This window comes from Neophocaena asiaeorientalis, unplaced genomic scaffold (assembly GCF_003031525.2).
Source record: "Neophocaena asiaeorientalis asiaeorientalis breed wild unplaced genomic scaffold, Neophocaena_asiaeorientalis_V1.1 scaffold109, whole genome shotgun sequence".
Lineage (NCBI taxonomy): Eukaryota > Metazoa > Chordata > Mammalia > Artiodactyla > Phocoenidae > Neophocaena > Neophocaena asiaeorientalis.
This window is the reverse complement of record NW_020173946.1, coordinates 568,375-591,249: the sequence shown is the minus strand read 5'-3', so window position 1 is coordinate 591,249 and position 22,875 is coordinate 568,375. Positions and strand designations below refer to the sequence as shown.

The following is a 22,875-nucleotide window of genomic DNA, read 5'->3' as shown; positions in this document are numbered from 1 at the left end:
TAGAAAGGTATAACCTTCCAAGACTGAACCAGGAGGAAATAGAAAATATGAACAAACCAATCACAAGTAATGAAATTGAAACTGTGATTAAAAATTTTCCAACAAACAAAAGTCAGGGACCAGATGGCTTCACAGGCAAATTCTATCAAACATTTAGACAACAGCTGACACCCATCCTTCTCAAACTCTTCCAAAAAATTGCGGATGAAGGAACACTCCAAAACTCATTCTATATGTCCACCATCACCCTGATACCAAAACCAGACAAATATACTACAAAAAAAGAAAATTACAGACCAATATCACTGATGAATATAGATACAAAAACCCTCAACAAAATACTAGCAAACAGAATCCAAAAACACATTTAAAGGATCATACACCATGATCAAGTGGGATTTATCCCAGGGATGCAAGGATTCTTCAATATACGTAAATCAAACAATGTGATATACCATATTAACAAACTGAAGAATAAAAACCATATGATCATCTCAATAGATGCAGAAAAAGCTTTTGACAAAATTCAACACCCATTTATGATAAAAACTCTCCAGAAAGTGGGCACAGAGGGAGCCTACCTCAACATGATAAAGGTCATATACGACAAGCCCACAGCAAACATCATTCTCAATGGTGAAAAACTGAAAGCATTTCCTCTAAGATCAGGAACAAGACAAGGATGTCCACTCGCACCACTATTATTCAACATACGTTTGGAAGTCCTAGCCACAGCAATCAGAGAAGAAAAAGAAATAAAAGAATACAAATTGGAAAAGAAGAAGTAAAACTGTCACTGTTTGCAGATCACATGATACTACACATAGAAAATCCTAAAGACACCACCAGAAAACTACGAGAGCTAATCAGTGAATTTGGTAAAGTTGCAGGATACAAAATTAATACACAGAAATCTCTTGCATTCCTGTACACTAATGATGAAAAATCTGTAAGAGAAATTAAGGAATCACTCCCATTTACCATTGCAACAAAAAGAATAAAATACCTAGGAATAAATCTACCGGAGGAGACAAAAGACCTCTATGCAGGAAACTATAAGACACGGATGAAAGAAGTATAGACATTTCTCCAAAGAAGACATACAGATGGCCAAGAAGCACAAAAAGCTGCTCAACATCACTAATTATTAGAGAAATGCAAGTCAAAACTACAATGAGGTATCACCTCACACCAGTTAGAATGGGCATCATCAGAAAATCTACAAACAACAAATGCTGGAGAGGGTGTGAAGAAAAGGGAACCCTCTTGCACTGTTACTGGGAATGTAAATTGATATAGCCACTATGAAGAAGAGTATGGAGGTTCCTTAAAGAACTAAAAATAGAATTACCATATGACCCAGCAACCCCACTACCGGGCATATACACAGAGAAAACCATAATTCAAAAAGACACATGTACCCCAATGTTCATTGCAGCACTATTTACAGTAGCCAGGTCATGGAAACAACCTAAATGCCCATTGACAGATGAATGGATAAAAAAGATGTTGCACATATCTACAATGGAATACTACTCAGCCATAAAAAGTAACGAAATTGGGTCATTTGTAGACCTAGATGCATCTAGAGACAGTCATACAGAGTGAAATAAGTCAGAAAAAGAAAAACGAATATTGTTTATTAATGCATATATGTGGAACCTAGAAAATGGTACAGATGAATCTCGTTGCAGAGCAGAAATTGAGACACAGAAGTAGAGAAAAAAACGTATGGACACCAAGGGGGGAAGCGGCAGGGGTTGTGGGGGGTTGTGATGAACTGGAAGATTGGGTTTGACATGTATACACTGATGTGTATAAAATGGATGACTAATAAGAAAAAAATACATAAAAGTTGAGTAGAAATATAAAGAAAGTTCCTAGAAAAAAAAAAAAGAGGTAAAACTGTCTCTATTTGCAGATGACATGATTTTATACCTGAAAAAAACTCAAAATCATCAACTCCAAGAAATGGCCATTAAACATATAAAACTGATGTTCAATCCCACTCATAAGAAAAGTGCAAATTAAAACCACTCTGTTACCATTTTCGCCTACCAGACTGTGAAAACTTTGAAGTTTGCCAAAACTCTGCTGGTGAGGCTATAGGTAAGCAGGTGCTCTCATACATTGCTGGAAAAAGGACAACATTTTACAATACCATGCAGAGGAGAATTAGTCAATGTCTAAAATAATTACTGATGGATTTACGTCCTTTTGACTCCAAAATCCCCTTTCTAGGAATCTATTCCACTGATTAACTTGTCCAATACAAAGTAGCCTACAGTTGCTCATTGTGGCATTGTCTGCAATAATGTAAGTCTGAGAACTTCCCAACAGTCTAGCAACAAGGCCCTGTGTTGAATGACATGCTGTTGTGTACTGTGGAGAGCTATGCACACATTCTAATGCTGCTGTAAAGAAGAATGGGAAAAAAAATCTTGACTTACTGGTATGATAGATTGCCAGAATGTATTTTTGAATGCAAAAAGCAGTTGCAAAGCTGCTTTTTGCAGTTCCTTTGCATAAGAAAACGATGAAGAAACTTGTAAATATACGTGTATTTGCTTAAATTTTCAAAAAGAAACACTGGAATGATAAATAGGAAAATAAAATATAATTACACAGAGAAGGCAGAAGGGAATAAGTAGAGGGGGAAGGAAGGGAGTCCAGATTTCTCTGTGGTTCCAAGATTTGAAATGCATCACGTATTTGACAAAATTAAATTAGACATAAGCAAATATAAGTAAAATATATCTTAAAAATATCAGTGAATTGGATCTTGGGTTTACCATTTTTAGCTTCTGAAATATTCTCTCCTAGTTTAGATGGAACAGGTGGAGGGAGCAGGGTCCAACTTCCTCTCTACCTGGACCTGTTTGGGTCTCCATCAATAGCTATTGGAAGATATTTGGTAAGATATTGGAAAAAGTAGGTCTCCCCATGTTCCTCCCATAATCCAAGAGGTCACTAAAGCCAATTTAATTCCCTGGGTTGAGGGAGTGTGCCTTTGGGCATGGGCAGTAGTGAACAAAGTAATTTCATAGATGGAAGTTTAAAATCTCAGTGAAAGGTCCTAGTTAATAATAGCAATTTATTGAGCACTTAGGATGTGTCAGAAACAATTGCAAGCACTTTATATGTACAGTAAAACAGCCTCTTAATGCTGTAAGTGGGCCCCAAAACTTGCATAGAAAGAAGGGTCATGTTATCTGGAAGTGAATGAAATGACTGGGGTGAAAGTCTACTGTTCAAGAGAGGAGCCAGCTAAAAACCAATTATGTTATATTTATTTTTTTTATTGCCAGGCACATTATTGCAAAGTTTCACTGTTTTCTCCATTTAATACTCACAAGGACACTGATGTCAGCACTCATTCCCTGCTTCTTCCTTGGGAACAGGAAATTGACTTTGTTTGGGTATCAATGCTCAGGAAAGCTGATGGTATCATCAGCTGAGAGGCAAATCCTGATTAGTCTAAAATCACTGGGAAATCACATCCCCTTCACCAGTGGCTAGTTTAGCCCTAAGCATGTGACACACATCTGGCTAATCTGGTGGGGGAGTCTGCTGGGGGCTTCTGAGAAAAGCTTCCTTGCTGTTAAAAAGTGAAGCTGAGACAAAGGCAGCCATCTTTCTCGTTGGGACATTTTCCTGTATCTACAGGATGCCCAGAGCAACTCAGGCATCTGGCCATTGTATGAAAACTAGCATGAGGCTGAGACTTCATCTGGAAGTTGCCTCCCTGTGGAATTCTTGTTACAAAGGATCAGAGATAGAGGACCTTCAAGATGGTGGAGGAGTAAGACATGGAGATCACCTTCTGCCCCACAAATACATCAAGAATACATCTACATGTGGAACAACTCCTACAGAACACCTTCTGAATGCTGGCAGAAGACCAATGACTTTCCAAAAGGCTAGAAACTCCCCCACATACCTGTCCATGTGGCTGACAGGGTCTTGGTGCTCTGGCCAGGTGTCAGGCCTGAGCCTCTTATGTGGGAGAGCCAAGTTCAGGACACTGGGTGACCAGAGACCTCTTGCCCCCATGTAACATCAATCACCGAGCACTCTCCCAGAGATCTCTGTCTCAATGCTAAGACCCAGCTCCACTCAATGACCAGCAAACTCCAGTGCTGGACACCCACACCAAACAACTAGCAACACAGGAACACAACCCCACCCATTAGCAGAGAAGCTGCCTAAAATCATACTAAGTTCACAGACGCCACAAAACACCCCACCATATGTGGTCCTGCCCCCCAGAAAGACAAGATCCAGCCTCATCCACCAGAACATAGTCACCAGTCCCGTCCAGCAGGAAGCGTACACAAGCCACTGAACCAACCTTACACGCTGGGGGCAGACACCAAAAACAATGGGAACTACAAACCTGCAGCCTGTGACAAGGAGATCCCAAACACAGTAAGTTAAGCAAAATGAGAAGACACAGAAACACACAGCAGAGGAAGGAACAAGGTAAAAACCCACCAGACCAAACAAATGAAGAGGAAATAGGCAGTCTACCTGAAAAGGAATTCAGAATAATGAGAGTAAAGATGATCCAAAATCTTGGAAATAGAATGGAGAAAATACAGGAAGCATTCAACAAGGACTTACAAACACTTAAGAGCAAACAAACAAAGATGAAAATCACAGTAAATGAAATTAAAAATTCTCTAGAAGGAATCAATAGCAGAATAACTGAGGCAGAAGAACAGATAAATGACCTGGAAGATAAAAATAGTGGAAATAACTACCACAGAGCAGAATAAAGAAAAGGAATGAAAAGAATTGAGGACAGTCTCAGAGGCCTCTGGGACAACATGAAATGCACCAACATTCGAATTATAGGGGTCCCAGAAGAAGAAGAGAAAAAGAAAGGGACTGAGAAAATATTTGAAGAGATTATAGTTGAAGACTTCCCTAATATGGGAAAGGAAATAGTCAATCAAGTCCAGGAAATGCAGAAAGTCTCATACAGGATAAATCCAAGGAGAAAAATGCCAAGACACATATTAATCAGACTATCAAAATTAAATACAAAAAAATATATTAAAAGCAGCAAATAACACCCAAGGGAATCCCTATAAGGTTAACAGCTGATCTTTCAGCAGAAACTCTGCAAGCCAAAAGGAAGTGGCAGGACATATTTAAAGTGATGAAAGGGAAAAACCTACAACCAAGATAATCCATCAAGGATCTCATTCAGATTTGATGGAGAAATTAAAACCTTTACAGACAAGCAAAAGCTAAGAGAATTTAGCACCACCAAACCAGCTTTACAACAAATGCTGAAGGAACTTCTCTAGGCAGGAAACACAAGACAAGGAAAAGACCTACAGTAACAAACTCAACACAATTAAGAAAATGGTAATAGGAACATACATATTGATAATTACCTTAAATGTAAATGGATTAAATGCTCCAACCAAAAGACATAGACTGGCTGAATGGATACAAAAACAAGATCCATATATATGCTGTCTACAAGAGACCCATTTCAGACCTAGGGACACATACAGACTGAAAGTGAGGGGATGGAAAATGATAATCCATGAAAATGGAAATCAAAAGAAAGCTGGAGTAGCAATTCTCATATCAGACAAAATAGACTTTAAAGTAAAGACTATTACAAGAGACAAAGAAGGACACTACATAATGATCAAGGGATCAAGAAAAAGACAAAACAATTGTAAATATTTATGCACCAAATATAGGAGCACTTCAATACATAAGGCCAATGCTAACAGCCATAAAAGGGGAAATCAACAGTAGCACAATTATAGTAGGAGACTTTAACACTCCACTTTCACCAGTGGACAGATCAACCGAAATGAAAATAAGTAGGAAAACACAAGCTTTAAATGATACATTAAACAAGATGGACTTAATTGATATTTATAGGACATTCCATCCAAAAACAACAGAATACACTTTCTTCTCGAGTGCTTAGGGAACATTCTCCAGGATAGATCATACCTTGGATCACAAATCAAGCCTTAGTAAATGGAAGAAAACTGAAATCATATCAAGTATACTTTCTGACCACAACACTATCAGTCTAGATATCAATTACAGGAAAAAAACTGTAAAAAGTACAAACACATGGAAGCTAAACAATATGCTACTAAACAACAAATAGATCACTGAAAAATCAAAGAGGAAAGCAAAAATTACCTAGAAACAAATGACAATGAAAACACGATGACCCCAAACCTATGGGATGCAGCAAAAGCAGTTCTAAGAGGGAAGTTTATAGCAATACAATCCTACCTCAAGAAACAAGAAAAATCTCAAATACACAACCTAACCTTACACCTAAAGCAATTAGAGAAAGACCAAAAAACCCCCAAAGTTAGCAGAAGGAAAGAAATCATAAAGATCAGATCAGAAATAAATGAAGGAAATGATAGAAAAGATCAATAAAACTAAAAGCTGGTTTTGAGAAGTTAAACAAAATTGATAAACCATTAGCCAGAACCATCAAGGAAAAAAGGGAGAAGACTCAACAGAATTAGAAATGAAAAAGGAGAAGTAACAACTGACACTGCAGAAATACAAAGGATCATTAGAGATTATTACAAGCAACTATATGCCAATAAAATGGACAACCTGGAAGAAATGGACAAATTCTTAGAAAAGCACAACCTTCTGAGACTGAAACAGGAAGAAATAGAAAATAGGAACAGAAAAATCACAAACACTGAAATTGAAACTGTGAATAAAAATCTTCCAACAAACAAAAGTCCAGGACCACATGGCTTCACATGCAAATTCTATCAAACATTTAGACAAGAGCTAACACCTATCATTCTCAAACTCTTCCAAAATATAGCAGAAGGAAGAACAGTCATTCTACGAGGCCACCATCACCCTGAAACCAAAACCAGACAAAGATGTCACAAAAAAAGAATACTACAGGCCAATATAATTGATGAACATAGATGCAAAAATCCTCAACAAAATACCAGCAAACAGAATACACCAGCACATTAAAAGGATCATACACCATGATCAAGTGGTGTTTACCCCAGGAATGCAAGGATTCTTCAATATACATAAAACAATCAACGTGATACACCATATTAACAAAATTGAAGGATAAAAACCATATGATCATCTTAGTAGATGCAGAAAAAGCTTTTGAAAAAATTCAACACACATTTATGAGAAAAACTCTCCAGAAAGTGGGCATAGAGGCAACTTACCTCAACATAATAAAGGCCATATATTACAAACCCACAGCCAACATCGTTCTCAATGGTGAAAAACTGAAACCATTTCCACTAAGATCAGGAACAAAACAAGTTTGCCCACTTTCACCACTATTATTCAACATAGTTTTGGAAGTTGTAGCCACAGCAATCAGAGACGAAAAAGAAATAAAAGGAATCCAAATCAGAAGAGAAGAAGTAAAACTGTCCTGTTTGCAGATGACATGATACTATACACAGAGAATTCTAAAGATGCTCCCAGAAAACTACTAGAGGTAATCAGTGAATTTGGTAAAGTAGCAGGATACAAAATTAATGCACAGAAATCTCTTGCATTCCTATACACTAATGATGAAATATCTGAAAGAGAAATTAAGGAATCACTCCCATTTACCATTGCAACAAAAAGAATAAAATACCTAGGAATAAACCTACCTGAGGAGACAAAAGACATCTATGCAGGAAACTATAAGACACTGATGAAAGAAATTAAAGATGATACCAACAGATGGAGAGATATACCATGATCTTGGATTGGAAGAATCAACCTTGTGAAAATGACTATACTATCCAAAGCAATATATAGATTTAATGCAATCCCTATCAAACTACCAACAGCATTTTTCACAGAACTAGAACAAAGAATTTCACAATTTGTATGGAAACACAAAAGACCCTGAATAGCCAAAGCAATCTTGAGAAAGATAAATGCAGCTGGAGGAATCAGGCTCCCAGATTTCAGACTATAGTACAAAGCTACAAGACAGTATGGTACTGATACAAAAACAGAAATATAGATCAATGGAACAGGATAGAAAGACCAGAGATAAACCCACACATATATGGTCACCTTATCTTTGATAAAGGAGGCAAGAATATACAGTGGAGAAAAGACAGCCTTCTTCAATAAGTGGTGCTGGGAAAACTGGACAGCTACATGTAAAAGAATGAAATTAGAACACTTCCTAACACAATACACAAAAATAAACTCAAAATGGATTAAAGACCTAAATGTAAGGCCAGACACTACCAAACTCTTAGAGAAAAACATAGGCAGAATACTCTATGACATAAATCACAGCAAGATCCTTTTTGACCCACCTCCTGGAGAAATGGAAATAAAAGCAAGAATAAACAAATGGTACCTAGTGAAACTTAAGACAACCCTCAGAATGGTAGAAAATACTTGCAAATGAAGCAACTGACAAAGGATTAATCTTCAAAATATACAAGTAACTCATATAGCTCAATATCAAGAAAACAAACAACCCAATCCAAAAATGGTCAGAAGACCTAAATAGACATTTCTACAAAGAAGATATACAGATTGCCAACAAACATATGAAAAGCTGCTCAACATCACTAATCATTAGAGAAATGCAAATCAAAACTACAATGAGGTATCACCTCACACCAGTGAGAATGGCCATCATCAAAAACTCTACAAACAATAACTGCTGGAGAGGGTGTGGAGAAAAGGGAACCCTCTTGCACTGTTGGTGGGAATGTAAATTGATGCAGCTACTATGGAGAACAGTATGGACGTTCCTTAAAAAACTAAAAATAGAACTACCATACGACCCAGCAATCCCACTCCTGGGCATATGCCCTGAGAAAACCATAATTCAAAAAGAGTCATGTACCACAATGTTCATTGCAGCACTATTTACAATAGCCAGGATATGGAAGCAACCTAAGTGTCCATTGACAGATGAATGGATAAAGAAGATGTGACACATATATACAATGGAATATTACTCAGCCATAAAAAGAAATGAAATTGAGTTATTCGTAGTGAAGTGGGTGGACCTAGAGTCTGTCATACAGAGTGAAGTAAGTCAGAAAGAGAAAGACAAATAGTGTATGCTAACACATATATATGGAATCTAAAAAAAAAAAATCGTTCTGAAAAACCTAGCGGCATGATAGGAATAAAGACACAGATGTAGGGAATGTACTTGAGGACACAGAGAGGGGGAAGGGTAAGCTGGGATGAAGTGAGAGAGTGGCATTGACATATATGCACTACCACATGTAAAACAGATAGCTAGTGGCAAGCAGCCGCATAGTACAGGGAGATCATCTCGGTGCTTTGTGACCACCTAGAGGGGTGGGATAGGGAGTGTGGGAGGGAGACGCAAGAGGGAGGAGATATGGGGATATATGTGTATGTATAGCTGATTAACTTTGTTATACAGCAGCAACTAACACAACAATGTAAAGCAATTATACTCCAATAAAGATATAAAAGAATAATAATAATAAAAAAATTTTAATAAAATACAAAATTTTTTAAAAAGGATCAGAAATTTCCTAGTTGTAGAAGCCACTAGAGTTGGTTGCCTGTTACTTAGAGCCAAAATCATCCAATCTGACACAGACTCTGTAAGTTAGAACCAACTGTAACCCTCAGTGTATAGATGAGGCACCTGAAGCACGAGGAAATTAATGAACTTAAGGAAGACAGGGCTTACCTTAAAGCCATGGTGAACCAGACCACGGCCAGAATCAGTGTGTTCATCCTGTAGGGCCCCATCACACAGTACAGAGCGTTTTCCCAGACCTATAACACACAGAAGAGATGGGTTGTTAAAGGCAGAAACTTGTGACTTGGAAGAGCTCATTTTTAATATTTTCTATTAAATTGCCTAGGAATCCATTATCTTCCAGAAGCAGCAATTCTGCTCAAATAACAAGGAAAGCCTCTTCTCTTCTTACTGGCTGGTCTCAACTTCTAACAGTCCTATAGCATCTGGGAACACAACAATGCTCCATGCATGTGACAAAAAGCACACGGAGTGGAGATGTCAAGGCAGTGAATAGCCTTGAGCAGTGAGTTCTGCTCCCCGCCAGTGGGAATGGGTGATATTCTAAACATTGAACCACCTTTTACACCAAGAAGGTTATCCAGGCTCAGGAGACTCTGGCCATTGACTGCCTCAGTGTTCAATAGTTGATTCACCTCACAGGAGCCTTGCCCTTCAAGAAGGCTTTCTCAGAAATCACCAACAAATCTCAAAGGGGTCATTTCTTTAACACACTCCTTTCTTCCTATGGATTATTTAATGAGAAGGTGCTAGAGAGAAAGGTTTTTACTCAGACTAGACATTGCACCTACATTCAAAATCTCTGCCTTGGAAAGGAAGAACAAAGAAAAGAAACGAAGGTTTATAGTTTGTGGCTCAAGGGCTCACAGATAAGCATGGGCTAGGACCCGAAAGTCCCTATCCAAGGTAGCTTCCTGCCCACCACACTGTCTTGGGTTGATGGGGGTGTTCAGGATCTCTATTCTTCACCCACTGACGTTACAGATTTCCACAGAGCCTCCCTCTCAACAACCCCAGGTCCCCAGCTGTACCTGCTTGAAAGTGGTCTTGAATCTGACTAGCCAGCGCTGGTACCAAGTCCCTGTTGAACTTTGGATCTCAATGAATTCATCCATTTGCTTGGGAGTTTTAATGTTGGAAACCTGTAAAGCAAAGATTGGCTAGAGAATCTTAACCCCACGTTGACTTTTCAATTTTTAGTTTAATGTAACTGACTTTATTAACTTACTTAGGGCTAGAGGAGCTTTCGGTGACCCTACAGTTCAGTAATTCTTAGCCAAAATTGTACATAGCATCTCTTAGGGATCTTTCTCAGGTGGCTATGTCCCACTGCAGACAAAATGAATCAGAGTTTTTTCACTCAATTATGGCTTTGGGAAATACACTGAAATCCTGTTTATATCTGATTTGCCCATAGTAGAGTTGACTCCACCTTAAAATTCACAAGTCTATCCTTAATGGATATTAACATCACAGAAGTCTAGAACCCATATAGGCAACAGTGTGTGTGTGTGTTTGTGTGTGTGTGTTAGGAAAGGGGGTTTGCTATGCAAGACATTTTTAAAACACAGCAGAATAAAAGACATTATGTCCTCCTTCTGCACAGCAAAGGAAATCATCAACAAAATGAAAAGGCAACTTACTGAATGGGAGAAGATACTTGCAAATCATATATCTGATAAGAGACTAATATCCAAAATATAAAAAGAACTCATGCAACTCAATAGCAAAAAAAAAAAAAAAAAGATCCAATTAAAAAATGGACAGAGGATCTGAATAGACAGATTTCCAAAGAAGACATACAGATGGCCAACAGGTACGTGAAAAAAATGCTCAACATCACTAATCATCAGGGAACTGCAAATCAAAACTACAATGAGATATCACCTCACACCTGCTAGAATGGTTATTATCAAAAAGACAAGAAATAACAAGCGTTGACAAGGATGTGGGGAAAAGGAAATCCTTCTGCGTTGTTGGTGGGGATGTAAATTGGTGCAGCCACTATGGGAAGTAGTATAGAGGTTCCCCCCCAAATTAAAAATGGAACTACCATATGATCCAGCAATTCCACTTCTGGGTATTTATCTGAAGGAAGTGAAAACACTAACTCGAAAAGATATCTGCATTCCCATGTTCACTGCAGTATTATTTATAAAAGTGAAGATATGGAAACAAACTAAGTGGCCATCAACAGGTGAATGGATAACAATGTGACACACACCCACCCACGCAAACACACACACAATGGAATACTACCCAGCCACAAAAAATTTAAAAAAAAAATCTTGCCATTTGTGACAACATAGATGGACATCGAGGGCATTACATAAGTGAAATAAGTCAGACAGAGAAAGACAAATACCCTATGATCCCATTTATATTCGGAATCAAACAAACAAACAAAACAAAACAGAAAACCAAGCTCATAGATACAGCGAACAGACTGGTGGTTCCCAGAGGGGAGAGGGGGTGGGGGTGGATAAAATAGGAGAAAGGCATCAAAGGTACAAATTTTCAGTTATAAAATAAGTCATGGGGATGTACGTTGGGAGGGAGACGCAAGAGGGAGGAGATATGGGGATATATGTGTATGTATAGCTGATTAACTTTGTTATACAGCAGCAACTAACACAACAATGTAAAGCAATTATACTCCAATAAAGATATAAAAGAATAATAATAATAAAAAAATTTTAATAAAATACAAAATTTTTTAAAAAGGATCAGAAATTTCCTAGTTGTAGAAGCCACTAGAGTTGGTTGCCTGTTACTTAGAGCCAAAATCATCCAATCTGACACAGACTCTGTAAGTTAGAACCAACTGTAACCCTCAGTGTATAGATGAGGCACCTGAAGCACGAGGAAATTAATGAACTTAAGGAAGACAGGGCTTACCTTAAAGCCATGGTGAACCAGACCACGGCCAGAATCAGTGTGTTCATCCTGTAGGGCCCCATCACACAGTACAGAGCGTTTTCCCAGACCTATAACACACAGAAGAGATGGGTTGTTAAAGGCAGAAACTTGTGACTTGGAAGAGCTCATTTTTAATATTTTCTATTAAATTGCCTAGGAATCCATTATCTTCCAGAAGCAGCAATTCTGCTCAAATAACAAGGAAAGCCTCTTCTCTTCTTACTGGCTGGTCTCAACTTCTAACAGTCCTATAGCATCTGGGAACACAACAATGCTCCATGCATGTGACAAAAAGCACACGGAGTGGAGATGTCAAGGCAGTGAATAGCCTTGAGCAGTGAGTTCTGCTCCCCGCCAGTGGGAATGGGTGATATTCTAAACATTGAACCACCTTTTACACCAAGAAGGTTATCCAGGCTCAGGAGACTCTGGCCATTGACTGCCTCAGTGTTCAATAGTTGATTCACCTCACAGGAGCCTTGCCCTTCAAGAAGGCTTTCTCAGAAATCACCAACAAATCTCAAAGGGGTCATTTCTTTAACACACTCCTTTCTTCCTATGGATTATTTAATGAGAAGGTGCTAGAGAGAAAGGTTTTTACTCAGACTAGACATTGCACCTACATTCAAAATCTCTGCCTTGGAAAGGAAGAACAAAGAAAAGAAACGAAGGTTTATAGTTTGTGGCTCAAGGGCTCACAGATAAGCATGGGCTAGGACCCGAAAGTCCCTATCCAAGGTAGCTTCCTGCCCACCACACTGTCTTGGGTTGATGGGGGTGTTCAGGATCTCTATTCTTCACCCACTGACGTTACAGATTTCCACAGAGCCTCCCTCTCAACAACCCCAGGTCCCCAGCTGTACCTGCTTGAAAGTGGTCTTGAATCTGACTAGCCAGCGCTGGTACCAAGTCCCTGTTGAACTTTGGATCTCAATGAATTCATCCATTTGCTTGGGAGTTTTAATGTTGGAAACCTGTAAAGCAAAGATTGGCTAGAGAATCTTAACCCCACGTTGACTTTTCAATTTTTAGTTTAATGTAACTGACTTTATTAACTTACTTAGGGCTAGAGGAGCTTTCGGTGACCCTACAGTTCAGTAATTCTTAGCCAAAATTGTACATAGCATCTCTTAGGGATCTTTCTCAGGTGGCTATGTCCCACTGCAGACAAAATGAATCAGAGTTTTTTCACTCAATTATGGCTTTGGGAAATACACTGAAATCCTGTTTATATCTGATTTGCCCATAGTAGAGTTGACTCCACCTTAAAATTCACAAGTCTATCCTTAATGGATATTAACATCACAGAAGTCTAGAACCCATATAGGCAACAGTGTGTGTGTGTGTTTGTGTGTGTGTGTTAGGAAAGGGGGTTTGCTATGCAAGACATTTTTAAAACACAGCAGAATAAAAGACATTATGTCCTCCTTCTGCACAGCAAAGGAAATCATCAACAAAATGAAAAGGCAACTTACTGAATGGGAGAAGATACTTGCAAATCATATATCTGATAAGAGACTAATATCCAAAATATAAAAAGAACTCATGCAACTCAATAGCAAAAAAAAAAAAAAAAAGATCCAATTAAAAAATGGACAGAGGATCTGAATAGACAGATTTCCAAAGAAGACATACAGATGGCCAACAGGTACGTGAAAAAAATGCTCAACATCACTAATCATCAGGGAACTGCAAATCAAAACTACAATGAGATATCACCTCACACCTGCTAGAATGGTTATTATCAAAAAGACAAGAAATAACAAGCGTTGACAAGGATGTGGGGAAAAGGAAATCCTTCTGCGTTGTTGGTGGGGATGTAAATTGGTGCAGCCACTATGGGAAGTAGTATAGAGGTTCCCCCCCAAATTAAAAATGGAACTACCATATGATCCAGCAATTCCACTTCTGGGTATTTATCTGAAGGAAGTGAAAACACTAACTCGAAAAGATATCTGCATTCCCATGTTCACTGCAGTATTATTTATAAAAGTGAAGATATGGAAACAAACTAAGTGGCCATCAACAGGTGAATGGATAACAATGTGACACACACCCACCCACGCAAACACACACACAATGGAATACTACCCAGCCACAAAAAATTTAAAAAAAAAATCTTGCCATTTGTGACAACATAGATGGACATCGAGGGCATTACATAAGTGAAATAAGTCAGACAGAGAAAGACAAATACCCTATGATCCCATTTATATTCGGAATCAAACAAACAAACAAAACAAAACAGAAAACCAAGCTCATAGATACAGCGAACAGACTGGTGGTTCCCAGAGGGGAGAGGGGGTGGGGGTGGATAAAATAGGAGAAAGGCATCAAAGGTACAAATTTTCAGTTATAAAATAAGTCATGGGGATGTACGTAGAGCATGGTGACTATAGTTAATAATACAGTATTCATCACTTGAAAGTTGCTAAGAAAGTAAATCTTAAAAGTCCTCATCACAAGAAAAAAAATGTTTGTAAATGTGTGGTGACAGATGGTAACGAGACTTATTGTGGTGATCATTTTGCAATGTATACAAATAAATGAATCATTATGTGGTACACCTGCAACTAATGTAATGCTATCTGTCAATTATACCTTAATTTTTAGAAAGAGAGAGAAATTATGTCTTCCTTGCTACCCCTGGTTTTCCTGGAGGAAATCAAAGAGATAGGGAATGGAAATAAGGCTGTATATCTCAGGGCTCCACCAAGGGCCCCGGAAAGTGTTAATTTGTCCAATGTCAGCAGGTAGCCCCAGGGAGCAATCCTGACTCATTACGACAGCGATTTTCAGTTTAATCAATGTTTAAGACAACCACTGCATTCTATAACTAACCATCATGTTAAGGAGATTCCTGACCACACAAACTCTTAGCCAAGTTATCAAGGTCCGTGCACGCAGACCAATTCAGAGGAAAATAGAAGAGTGTACTCAAAAAATTCAAAACCAGCTTCTATCACCTCCTCCAACAAACCTTTCTTTCTAGGGAGAAAAGGCTTTAGTCGTAAGTGTCTCCATCTCTTTCTTCAGCCAAGGGACTGAGAATGTGAGGAGACAGAGAGAGAGATGAGGCTGGATATCCACAGGGGAAAATACAGTCCCTGGATTAGGGACAATTGTTTCTTTAATTCCCAAGCCCTGAGCCTGGGATGGCTCGGCTTTGTTTTTCTAAACACTGAAAACAGTGGTTCTTCTCTTGGGAGGGCCGGATACCCTTTTGAGAACCTGGTAAAAGCATAGGTGCTCTTCCTAAAAATCACAGGTATATAAGCATGCCAGAGCCTCCTGGGCTGGTCCTGCCATTCCTGGGTGTGTGGCCTTTGCAAATGCTCTTCTGCCCAGGCCCACACAGGGACACAGGAGAGAGAACGCAGCAGGCCCTCCAGTGTGACTCTTGGCTGGAACTGGTCTTTGTGTTATTAGGTATCCCAGGGAGACCAAGAACCCAGCTGCGGCCGAAAGAGGCCGAGGAGAAGGTTGACCCCAAGTCAGGAAGCACGTTAAGAATCTCACTAAATGGGACTTCCCGGAGGTCCAGTGGTTAAGACTCTGTGCTTGCACCACAGGCGGCGCGGGTTCAATACCTGGTCAGGGAACTAAGATCCCACGTGCCTGAGGTGCGGGTGGGGGAGGGGGGAAGGAAATGCAAATTCTGTCTTTGCTTTGCTCCTGAGGAAAATAACACCCTATTCCCTAGGGATCTTGGGAGTGGGTGTGTTGACAACTTGCAAGCATAATTACTCTAATTTACAATCAACTAGGATACTTGGCTTTGCTTCAGTCTAAAGTAGAATACAGTCTGTGTGGTCTGTGCTCACCCCAGCCTTGCAGAGCATGGGTTCTCAAGTGAATACTTCAACCCACCCCCTTTCCAAAGGTGTTTCAGTGGACACCTGCCAGGGGGCTGTTCAGAAGCTTGTGAGGTAGCGACAGGGGCTGGTGAAAGCCAGGGCTCTGTAGGGGAGGGGAAAGTATTCCTCTACCCTCTTAGGCTCCCTGGCTGGGTCTGGAAGTTAAACTGGCAAAGAGAGATTAACAGGAGTAAAGCATCCACATTTTACTGAGTTTTTACATGTCCGTGGGAGCCTTCACAAGAGAATGAAGCCCCAAAGAAGTGACCAGCCCAGGAAGTTTTTATACCTTGTAGAAACAGTAGATTTGTGAAGAACTGACAAGACAAAAGGATTTGGGCTAGGGTGAAGAAATGGTGAAGAAGTAATTAGGACGATAAGGGTTAGTTTAACAAGGTTTGTTGATACGCCCTTCTTGGCCCTAAGTTCCCCATCTCTGCTGAGAACAATGTCTTCTTTCCTCCTGGTGCCCGGAGAGTACCTTCCATGTGGGAGATTTATGGCCTGTTTCAGGAAAGAAGGGGGAGCAGGGGGAGGTCAGAGTGACATTTCTACTTCTGCTGTTTTCTCAAACTCCTTCAGCTTACCATATTCAATATGCCAAGGTGCCATATCTTGGGGTATCATGTCCTGAACCCCATCAGCTCCAAGGTGGATGTAAGGAGGGCCACATCCAGGGCTCACCATGAACACTAAGAGCCTGGCCTGCCCTAAGCTCTTCCTCCAGGCCCCTGAGCATGTTTACTGTGAGTACCGTCTACAGAGGGGAGCGCACAGGATCATAGCAGATGACCCCATTCGGCAGGGCTGAGTATCACTCCTGACTCCAGCCACTGCCCAGCTGTCTGAGGTCAGGAACACTTTCAGGCTGTTTTTCTTTTCTTTTCTTTCTTTTTTTTTTTTTTTTTTTTTTTTTTTTTTTTTTTTTTTTTTTTTCGGTACGCGGGCCTCTCACTGCCGTGGCCTCTCCCGTCGCGGAGCACAGGCTCCGGACGCCCAGACTCAGCGGCCATGGCGCACGGACCCAGCCGCCCCGCGACACGCGGGATCCTCCCAGACCGGGGCACAAACCCGCGTCCCCCGCATCGACAGGCAGACTCCCAACCACCGCGCCACCAGGGAAGCCCCCTTTTCTTTTTTTTTTTTTTTCCTGGCCCATCCAGTCATCCTCTTCTACAAAATTACTATGATCATCAAGTCAGTTTGGAAATACTGAGCCCGTGACCTTTTAAATTCCCTTTTCCTGAGAAAGGGTGAAATCTACTAAAAGCAGAGGTTATACCCAAAGACTCAGTAACATCTCCTAGGAATAAGCAGGAGCTTGGAGAGAAGGCTATAGAATGGGTGGGGGTGGGAGGCAGGACTGAACCAAGCATACCCAGACCCCAGGGGACAGGGCACTCCTGCTAGCATCTGGGGTCCAGACCTGCAGTCCAGCTGCAGCAATGAAAACCCATCACAGGGAGCGGCGGGGATGGGAGGTTGGGAGAACCACCAGTTCCCTTATCATCTTTCATTTGGAGTAGCTCTACTAATTGTGCTTCTTCTTCCCTTTTTTTTTAAGTGTGGGAAATTTTTAATAAGAAAGGTAATTGAGGAAGGATTAAGAAAATGAACAAGCTAAAAGTTCTATTTTCAATTACATTTCGTTTATCCAACCGGAAAGTCTATAAATATTGTTAATGGTGCTTCTTAATAAATGTTTGTGATAAAAGGACTGGTCCCATATTTTAGATAATTTTAGGAGTGTTGGAATTGGGGAAATAGGCCACTGGACAACTTTCTATAAAATCTATTATTTGAGTTTATTTATTAAAAAATATGACATAAAATATTTGGATAATAGTTAACATCTGTGTAGTATTTACTCTAAGCCAGGCACAGTTTAGGTGCTTGATTTTAATCCTTACCATAACTGCATTCATAGACGTTGCTATCCCTCTTTTCCCAATGAAGAAAATAAGGCACAGACAGTACCTTGCCTAAGGCCACACAGCTAGAACATGTTAAAATCAGGATTTGGACCCAAACTGGTCTGGCTTCAGGTTGTAGATTCTTAGCTGCTATGGGGTCCTGCCTGAGAATCAGGGGTTTCAAGTAACAGGTTAACAAGAAAAAGTGTTTTACTCCAGACTCAAATTATGGAAGCCAAAGAAGTAAAAGCAATGAATTGGAGTAGGTGGGAGTTAACTCAGGAAGGCTTCCTTGCAGAAATGGATTTGGAGTTGGTCTAAAAGGGGGTCATGCAGACAGGTGCACAGGGACCCTGCCGTGGGTATTCCTCGTGGTTGGCCACAGCTTGGTGGGAAGAGCACAGTTCATGGTAACTAACAGGACCTCCCCATGGAAACTGCCATTGGCTAGTTTTTCATTTTTTAAACTAGTGAGAAAGAAAATCCAGGCTAACAGCCAATGCTGGTAAGGATGCTGAGAAACAGGTATCCTATCATTGGAGGTATCACAGATCATTGCAACCCTACTGAAATGTAATTTGCAATGCATCTCAAGAGCTATAAAAATACTCATGCTGTTTGAGCCACTCATTTTATTTCTAGGAGTCTACTCTTAGAAAACAAACCCAGAACATGAAAGGAACTATGTGCAGGAAAAGGTTCATTGCAGCAATATTTGCAGGAACAAGGTAATAAAACAGGGCATATGCATCTCTAACATTGGGGACATGTTTACGAAAACTGTGTTAATGTTTCTAATATTAAAGTCCGTTAAAAGGATGATTCTGAATACTATGAGACACATATAGAATGCCGATAAGTACTCCTAAATAATCTATATGCATTGATAGATGTAAATATATGTACATATGGTTATCCCCATATGAATATAGCTAGTTTTTCCCTTTGCCACATTTGAACACTTAGCAGTACCAAGAAGGTATCCATCAAAATGCAAAGAATAATTATGATGCAGTAATAGGAATGTCAGGGGCTTTATTCCCCTTTTGACAAATTTTCTGGGATATGCTTATATAATAAAATTATTTTTTAGCAAACCAAAGCAGTGAAGAGGAGAGGCCCCCTCCTGTTGGCATAGGTGACCATGCACTCACCGTGAACACCTTCTCTGGGGCCCCCTTAGCCCTCATGTTGGTGTCGTGAACGTGCTTGAGAATCATCCAGGCTTCATCGTGTTTGCCCATCTGGTAAAACCAAGGAGAGAGACATGAACAGTCTTTTGCTGATTAGGGGTGGAAAACCCTACAAGCCCAACAGGTGCTGATACCCAAGTCTGAGGCAATTGGCCATGGATGTGTTACTATCTAGGGCTTGTGAAAGACTAGGACAAGTTTCTGTCACAGCCCATCTTGGAAGGATAGTGAGGTTGTACCTTCAAGGTGTAAATGCTGGGTACTGTTATCATTATAGGCTGTGAGTAACTACTCGTAGTTTAAGGTTGAATAGACTGCAGGGTGGTAGCCATGTTCCTCCCCGGCAGGACAAAGCAAAGATACAACATGCGATGGGTTGAACTATGTCCCCAGCCCTAAAAATATGTTGAAGTTCTAGCTGCCAGTACCCCAGAATGTGACCTTATTTGGAAGCAGGGTTGCTGCAGATGTAATTAATTAAGATGAGGTCATACTGGGGTAGGGTGCACCCCTAATCCAACATGACTGGTGTCCCTATAAGAAGAAGCCCATGGGAAGACCCAGAGACACATAGAGAGAACACCGTGTGGTGACAAAGGCAGAGCCTGGAGTGAAACAGCTGCAAGCCAAGGAATGCCAAAAAATGCAAGCAACCCACCAGAAGTTGAAAGAGGCAAGTAAAGCTTGCCCTAAGGGCTTCCAAGGGAGTGTGGCCCTGCCAACACCTTGGTTGGGGACTTTTAGCCAACAGACCTGTGAGACAATAAATTTCTCTTACTATGAGCCCCTCGGTTTGTGTGCCTTTGTTAGAGCAGCCCTAGGAAACTCATACACAATGAAGGGTAGCTTTTGAGGTAAGCATGGATAAAAAAACTTTTTGCTGCATCTGGAACCTGATCAATGGGATGAAAGAAGAAATTCAACAAGGAGGGTCAGTCTGCAGAAAGCCAGAAGGAGGCTTATAAGTAGATTCTGAGAATTGGGGCTGTAAAGAGCCTTCAAGTCCTATCGCCCCGCCACCAGCCCTGCCTGTCTGACCACCGCAAGCACGAGAGCCTCACCACCACCACCACCAAGCTGGAAACCTCACAGGACTCCGGGAGCAGCTTTCTGGAGGAGAGAGGTCCTGCAAAGCCAAGAGTCTTGAAGGGCTTGGGAGCAGTGACAGATTTACAACCCAGCTCACAGCCGTAACATGGAAAAACTGCATGCAGCTTTGAAGAGCCTCATAATCAGGACCTCTGGGGAGAGTGGGTGCCAGAAGCATCCTCAGCAGAGCCCCCTCCAGCTCCACCCAGCCTCCGGGAGCAGTGCTGCTGCTCTGTGCTCAGTGAGCTCCTGAGTCCCTCCGGCTCTGGCTGTCCTTGAATCCCAGGCGTGCAACCATCACGATGGATTTAATGATGGGCCAGGTCAGCCAACATGGGACCGAGGGGCTGGAGCAGCAGGGCTAGCTCCTGTCGCTGTTCCATTGCCCTCACACGGGTTGGGGGCGCTGACTCACCTCTAGCAGAAACCTCGGGCTCTCTGGCATGAACTTCAGGGCCACCATGGACACAGTGCAGGGCAGAGCGCAGACGATGACAAACACTCTCCAGCTGTGGAAGTGGTAATTGGTGCCCATGCTGAAGCCCCAGCCTGTGAAGAAGCAGTCAGAGGATCTCTGACACATGGTCTTAGAGTGACCTTCAAGAACTGGTTTTCAAACCATGGGGGACAAGGGCATCACCTGGGGAGCAGGTTAGCATGCAGACTCCCCGGCTGTGCCCCCAAAGCCTCTGATTCTGAAAGGCGCTGGGAATCTGCATCTTGTCAACCCCAGAGGCAGGCCTGGCCTGACACTTATGGGGCCTTGGGTAGGAGTACAAATAGAGGCACCATCCCATATTTCTATATATTCATTAAAATTTCAGTTAAACTGTTAGATAACAGATGCTCCATCCTCCTGCTCAACAAATAAGGAGCTGGAAGGCCAAGCCCTGACCTGCCCAAGACCCACCTTTACAGGACCCCCTTCTGTCCCCCGACCAGTCCCTCCTGTAGAATGAGGGGCCTCATGCCAACACGTGTGGTCACACCACACACACCACTGTGGTAAGAGTGGGTGTCCTTGTCAGGATCCCTTGAGTTTAGTGGGGAGTCCTAGGTCCTGAGTAGCCAGAGCATGATCTGGATGGAGTGGGGTTGTGGCCTTAGGGATGCACGTTGCCTCATGGGAAGAGGTACAGCTGGAGGAAAGCCAGAGCAGGGCCTTATGTGACCCAGAGTTTTGATGGGGCATTAGTCTTACCTAAGTCAAAGGGCAATACCAGCTCTAGGTGATTCCAATGCACAGGGTTCAGGACCACACTTTGAAAAAACTGTCAGTGATAATACTAATTTTTTTTAAAGAAACTGAGCTTCTACATTCAAATGAATTCTACCATCATTGAAATGGAGAGGTGAATAGCTCCTACTCAGCTTTCATTATTCAAAACATTTCTAAAATTCATTTTCAGAAATTGCCTTCAGGATCTACAAAACATTCCTTCAAATATCTTCGTAAGAAGAAAATTTCCCTCTTGCAAAGGACGATAACACAATGAAAAGTGCCTGGACTTTTGCAGTCACGTAGATCAGAGTTCAAATCCTGGCTTTCTCACATCGTGATTGTTATGTTGGTGGGTTTTCACAGCTGTAGAAGGCAGGTAATGGTACTTCCACAGATTTGCTGTGTGTGAAAGCTCCTGGCAACCAAAAGTAATTCACCTGCTTTGAGGGTAGATTTGATTTGTTTCGAAATAGTTACATGACAGTTAGTGCCAAAGATGTTGAGTAAAATAGATGAATATCAGCCAAAGGATTATTTTCTTTTAAAGCCAAGGTTATGAAATAGACTGGTTCTCTCATGTCACTCAAAACGATCTCTGAAGACAATTCCAACAGCATTTCTGCAAAAGGCCAAACTTTATAAATAAATATATTGATTTCTAAAGTTCAAACGGTGAACATTATTCGGCTGTAAAATCTCTATTCCATTTACTTGAAAATACACTATATGGCCAACTCCGGAGGTGGGCAGTTTATGTCTTGAATTCTCGCTTACCATCGCGGTTCAATTTGTTCTACTTGCAGGGGACTCCTAACCAATATCTGCTGTTTCTGCAGATATTTCGAACTCTATTTGCACAATGGAATGACTGGCCGGAGGGAATCCCAGGTGAAAAACACATGGGGCTGTGGCCGCTTTTACACAATGGCCACAGAACATAATACACATAAGACATCCAACATTCTCAATCACAATCAAATCTCTTTTTTGCACAGCCTGTCCTGTTCTCCTTCCATCTCACAGGAGTTTTTTCTTTTATAAATTTATTTATTTATTTTTGGCTGCTTTGGGTCTTCGTTGCTGCGCACGGGCTTTCTCTAGTTGCGGTGAGTGGCGGCTGCTCTTCGTTGCAGTG

At 41.0% G+C, this 22,875-nt stretch overlaps 1 protein-coding gene across 3 annotated transcripts in view; it reads right to left on the bottom strand.

Moving 5' to 3' along the window:
- The window catches only part of SV2B (synaptic vesicle glycoprotein 2B), an 85,262-nt gene that overhangs the window by 21,261 nt on the left and 41,126 nt on the right, over window positions 1-22,875 (bottom strand). For all 3 annotated transcript variants that reach the window (XM_024752834.1, XM_024752835.1, XM_024752837.1), the window contains 4 exons: window positions 20,934-21,067; window positions 19,391-19,480; window positions 13,330-13,440; window positions 12,446-12,534 (listed from right to left, as the gene is read on the bottom strand). In XM_024752834.1, the coding sequence (XP_024608602.1) occupies window positions 12,446-12,534; window positions 13,330-13,440; window positions 19,391-19,480; window positions 20,934-21,067 (424 nt within the window). The remainder of the gene's footprint in view (window positions 1-12,445; window positions 12,535-13,329; window positions 13,441-19,390; window positions 19,481-20,933; window positions 21,068-22,875) is intronic.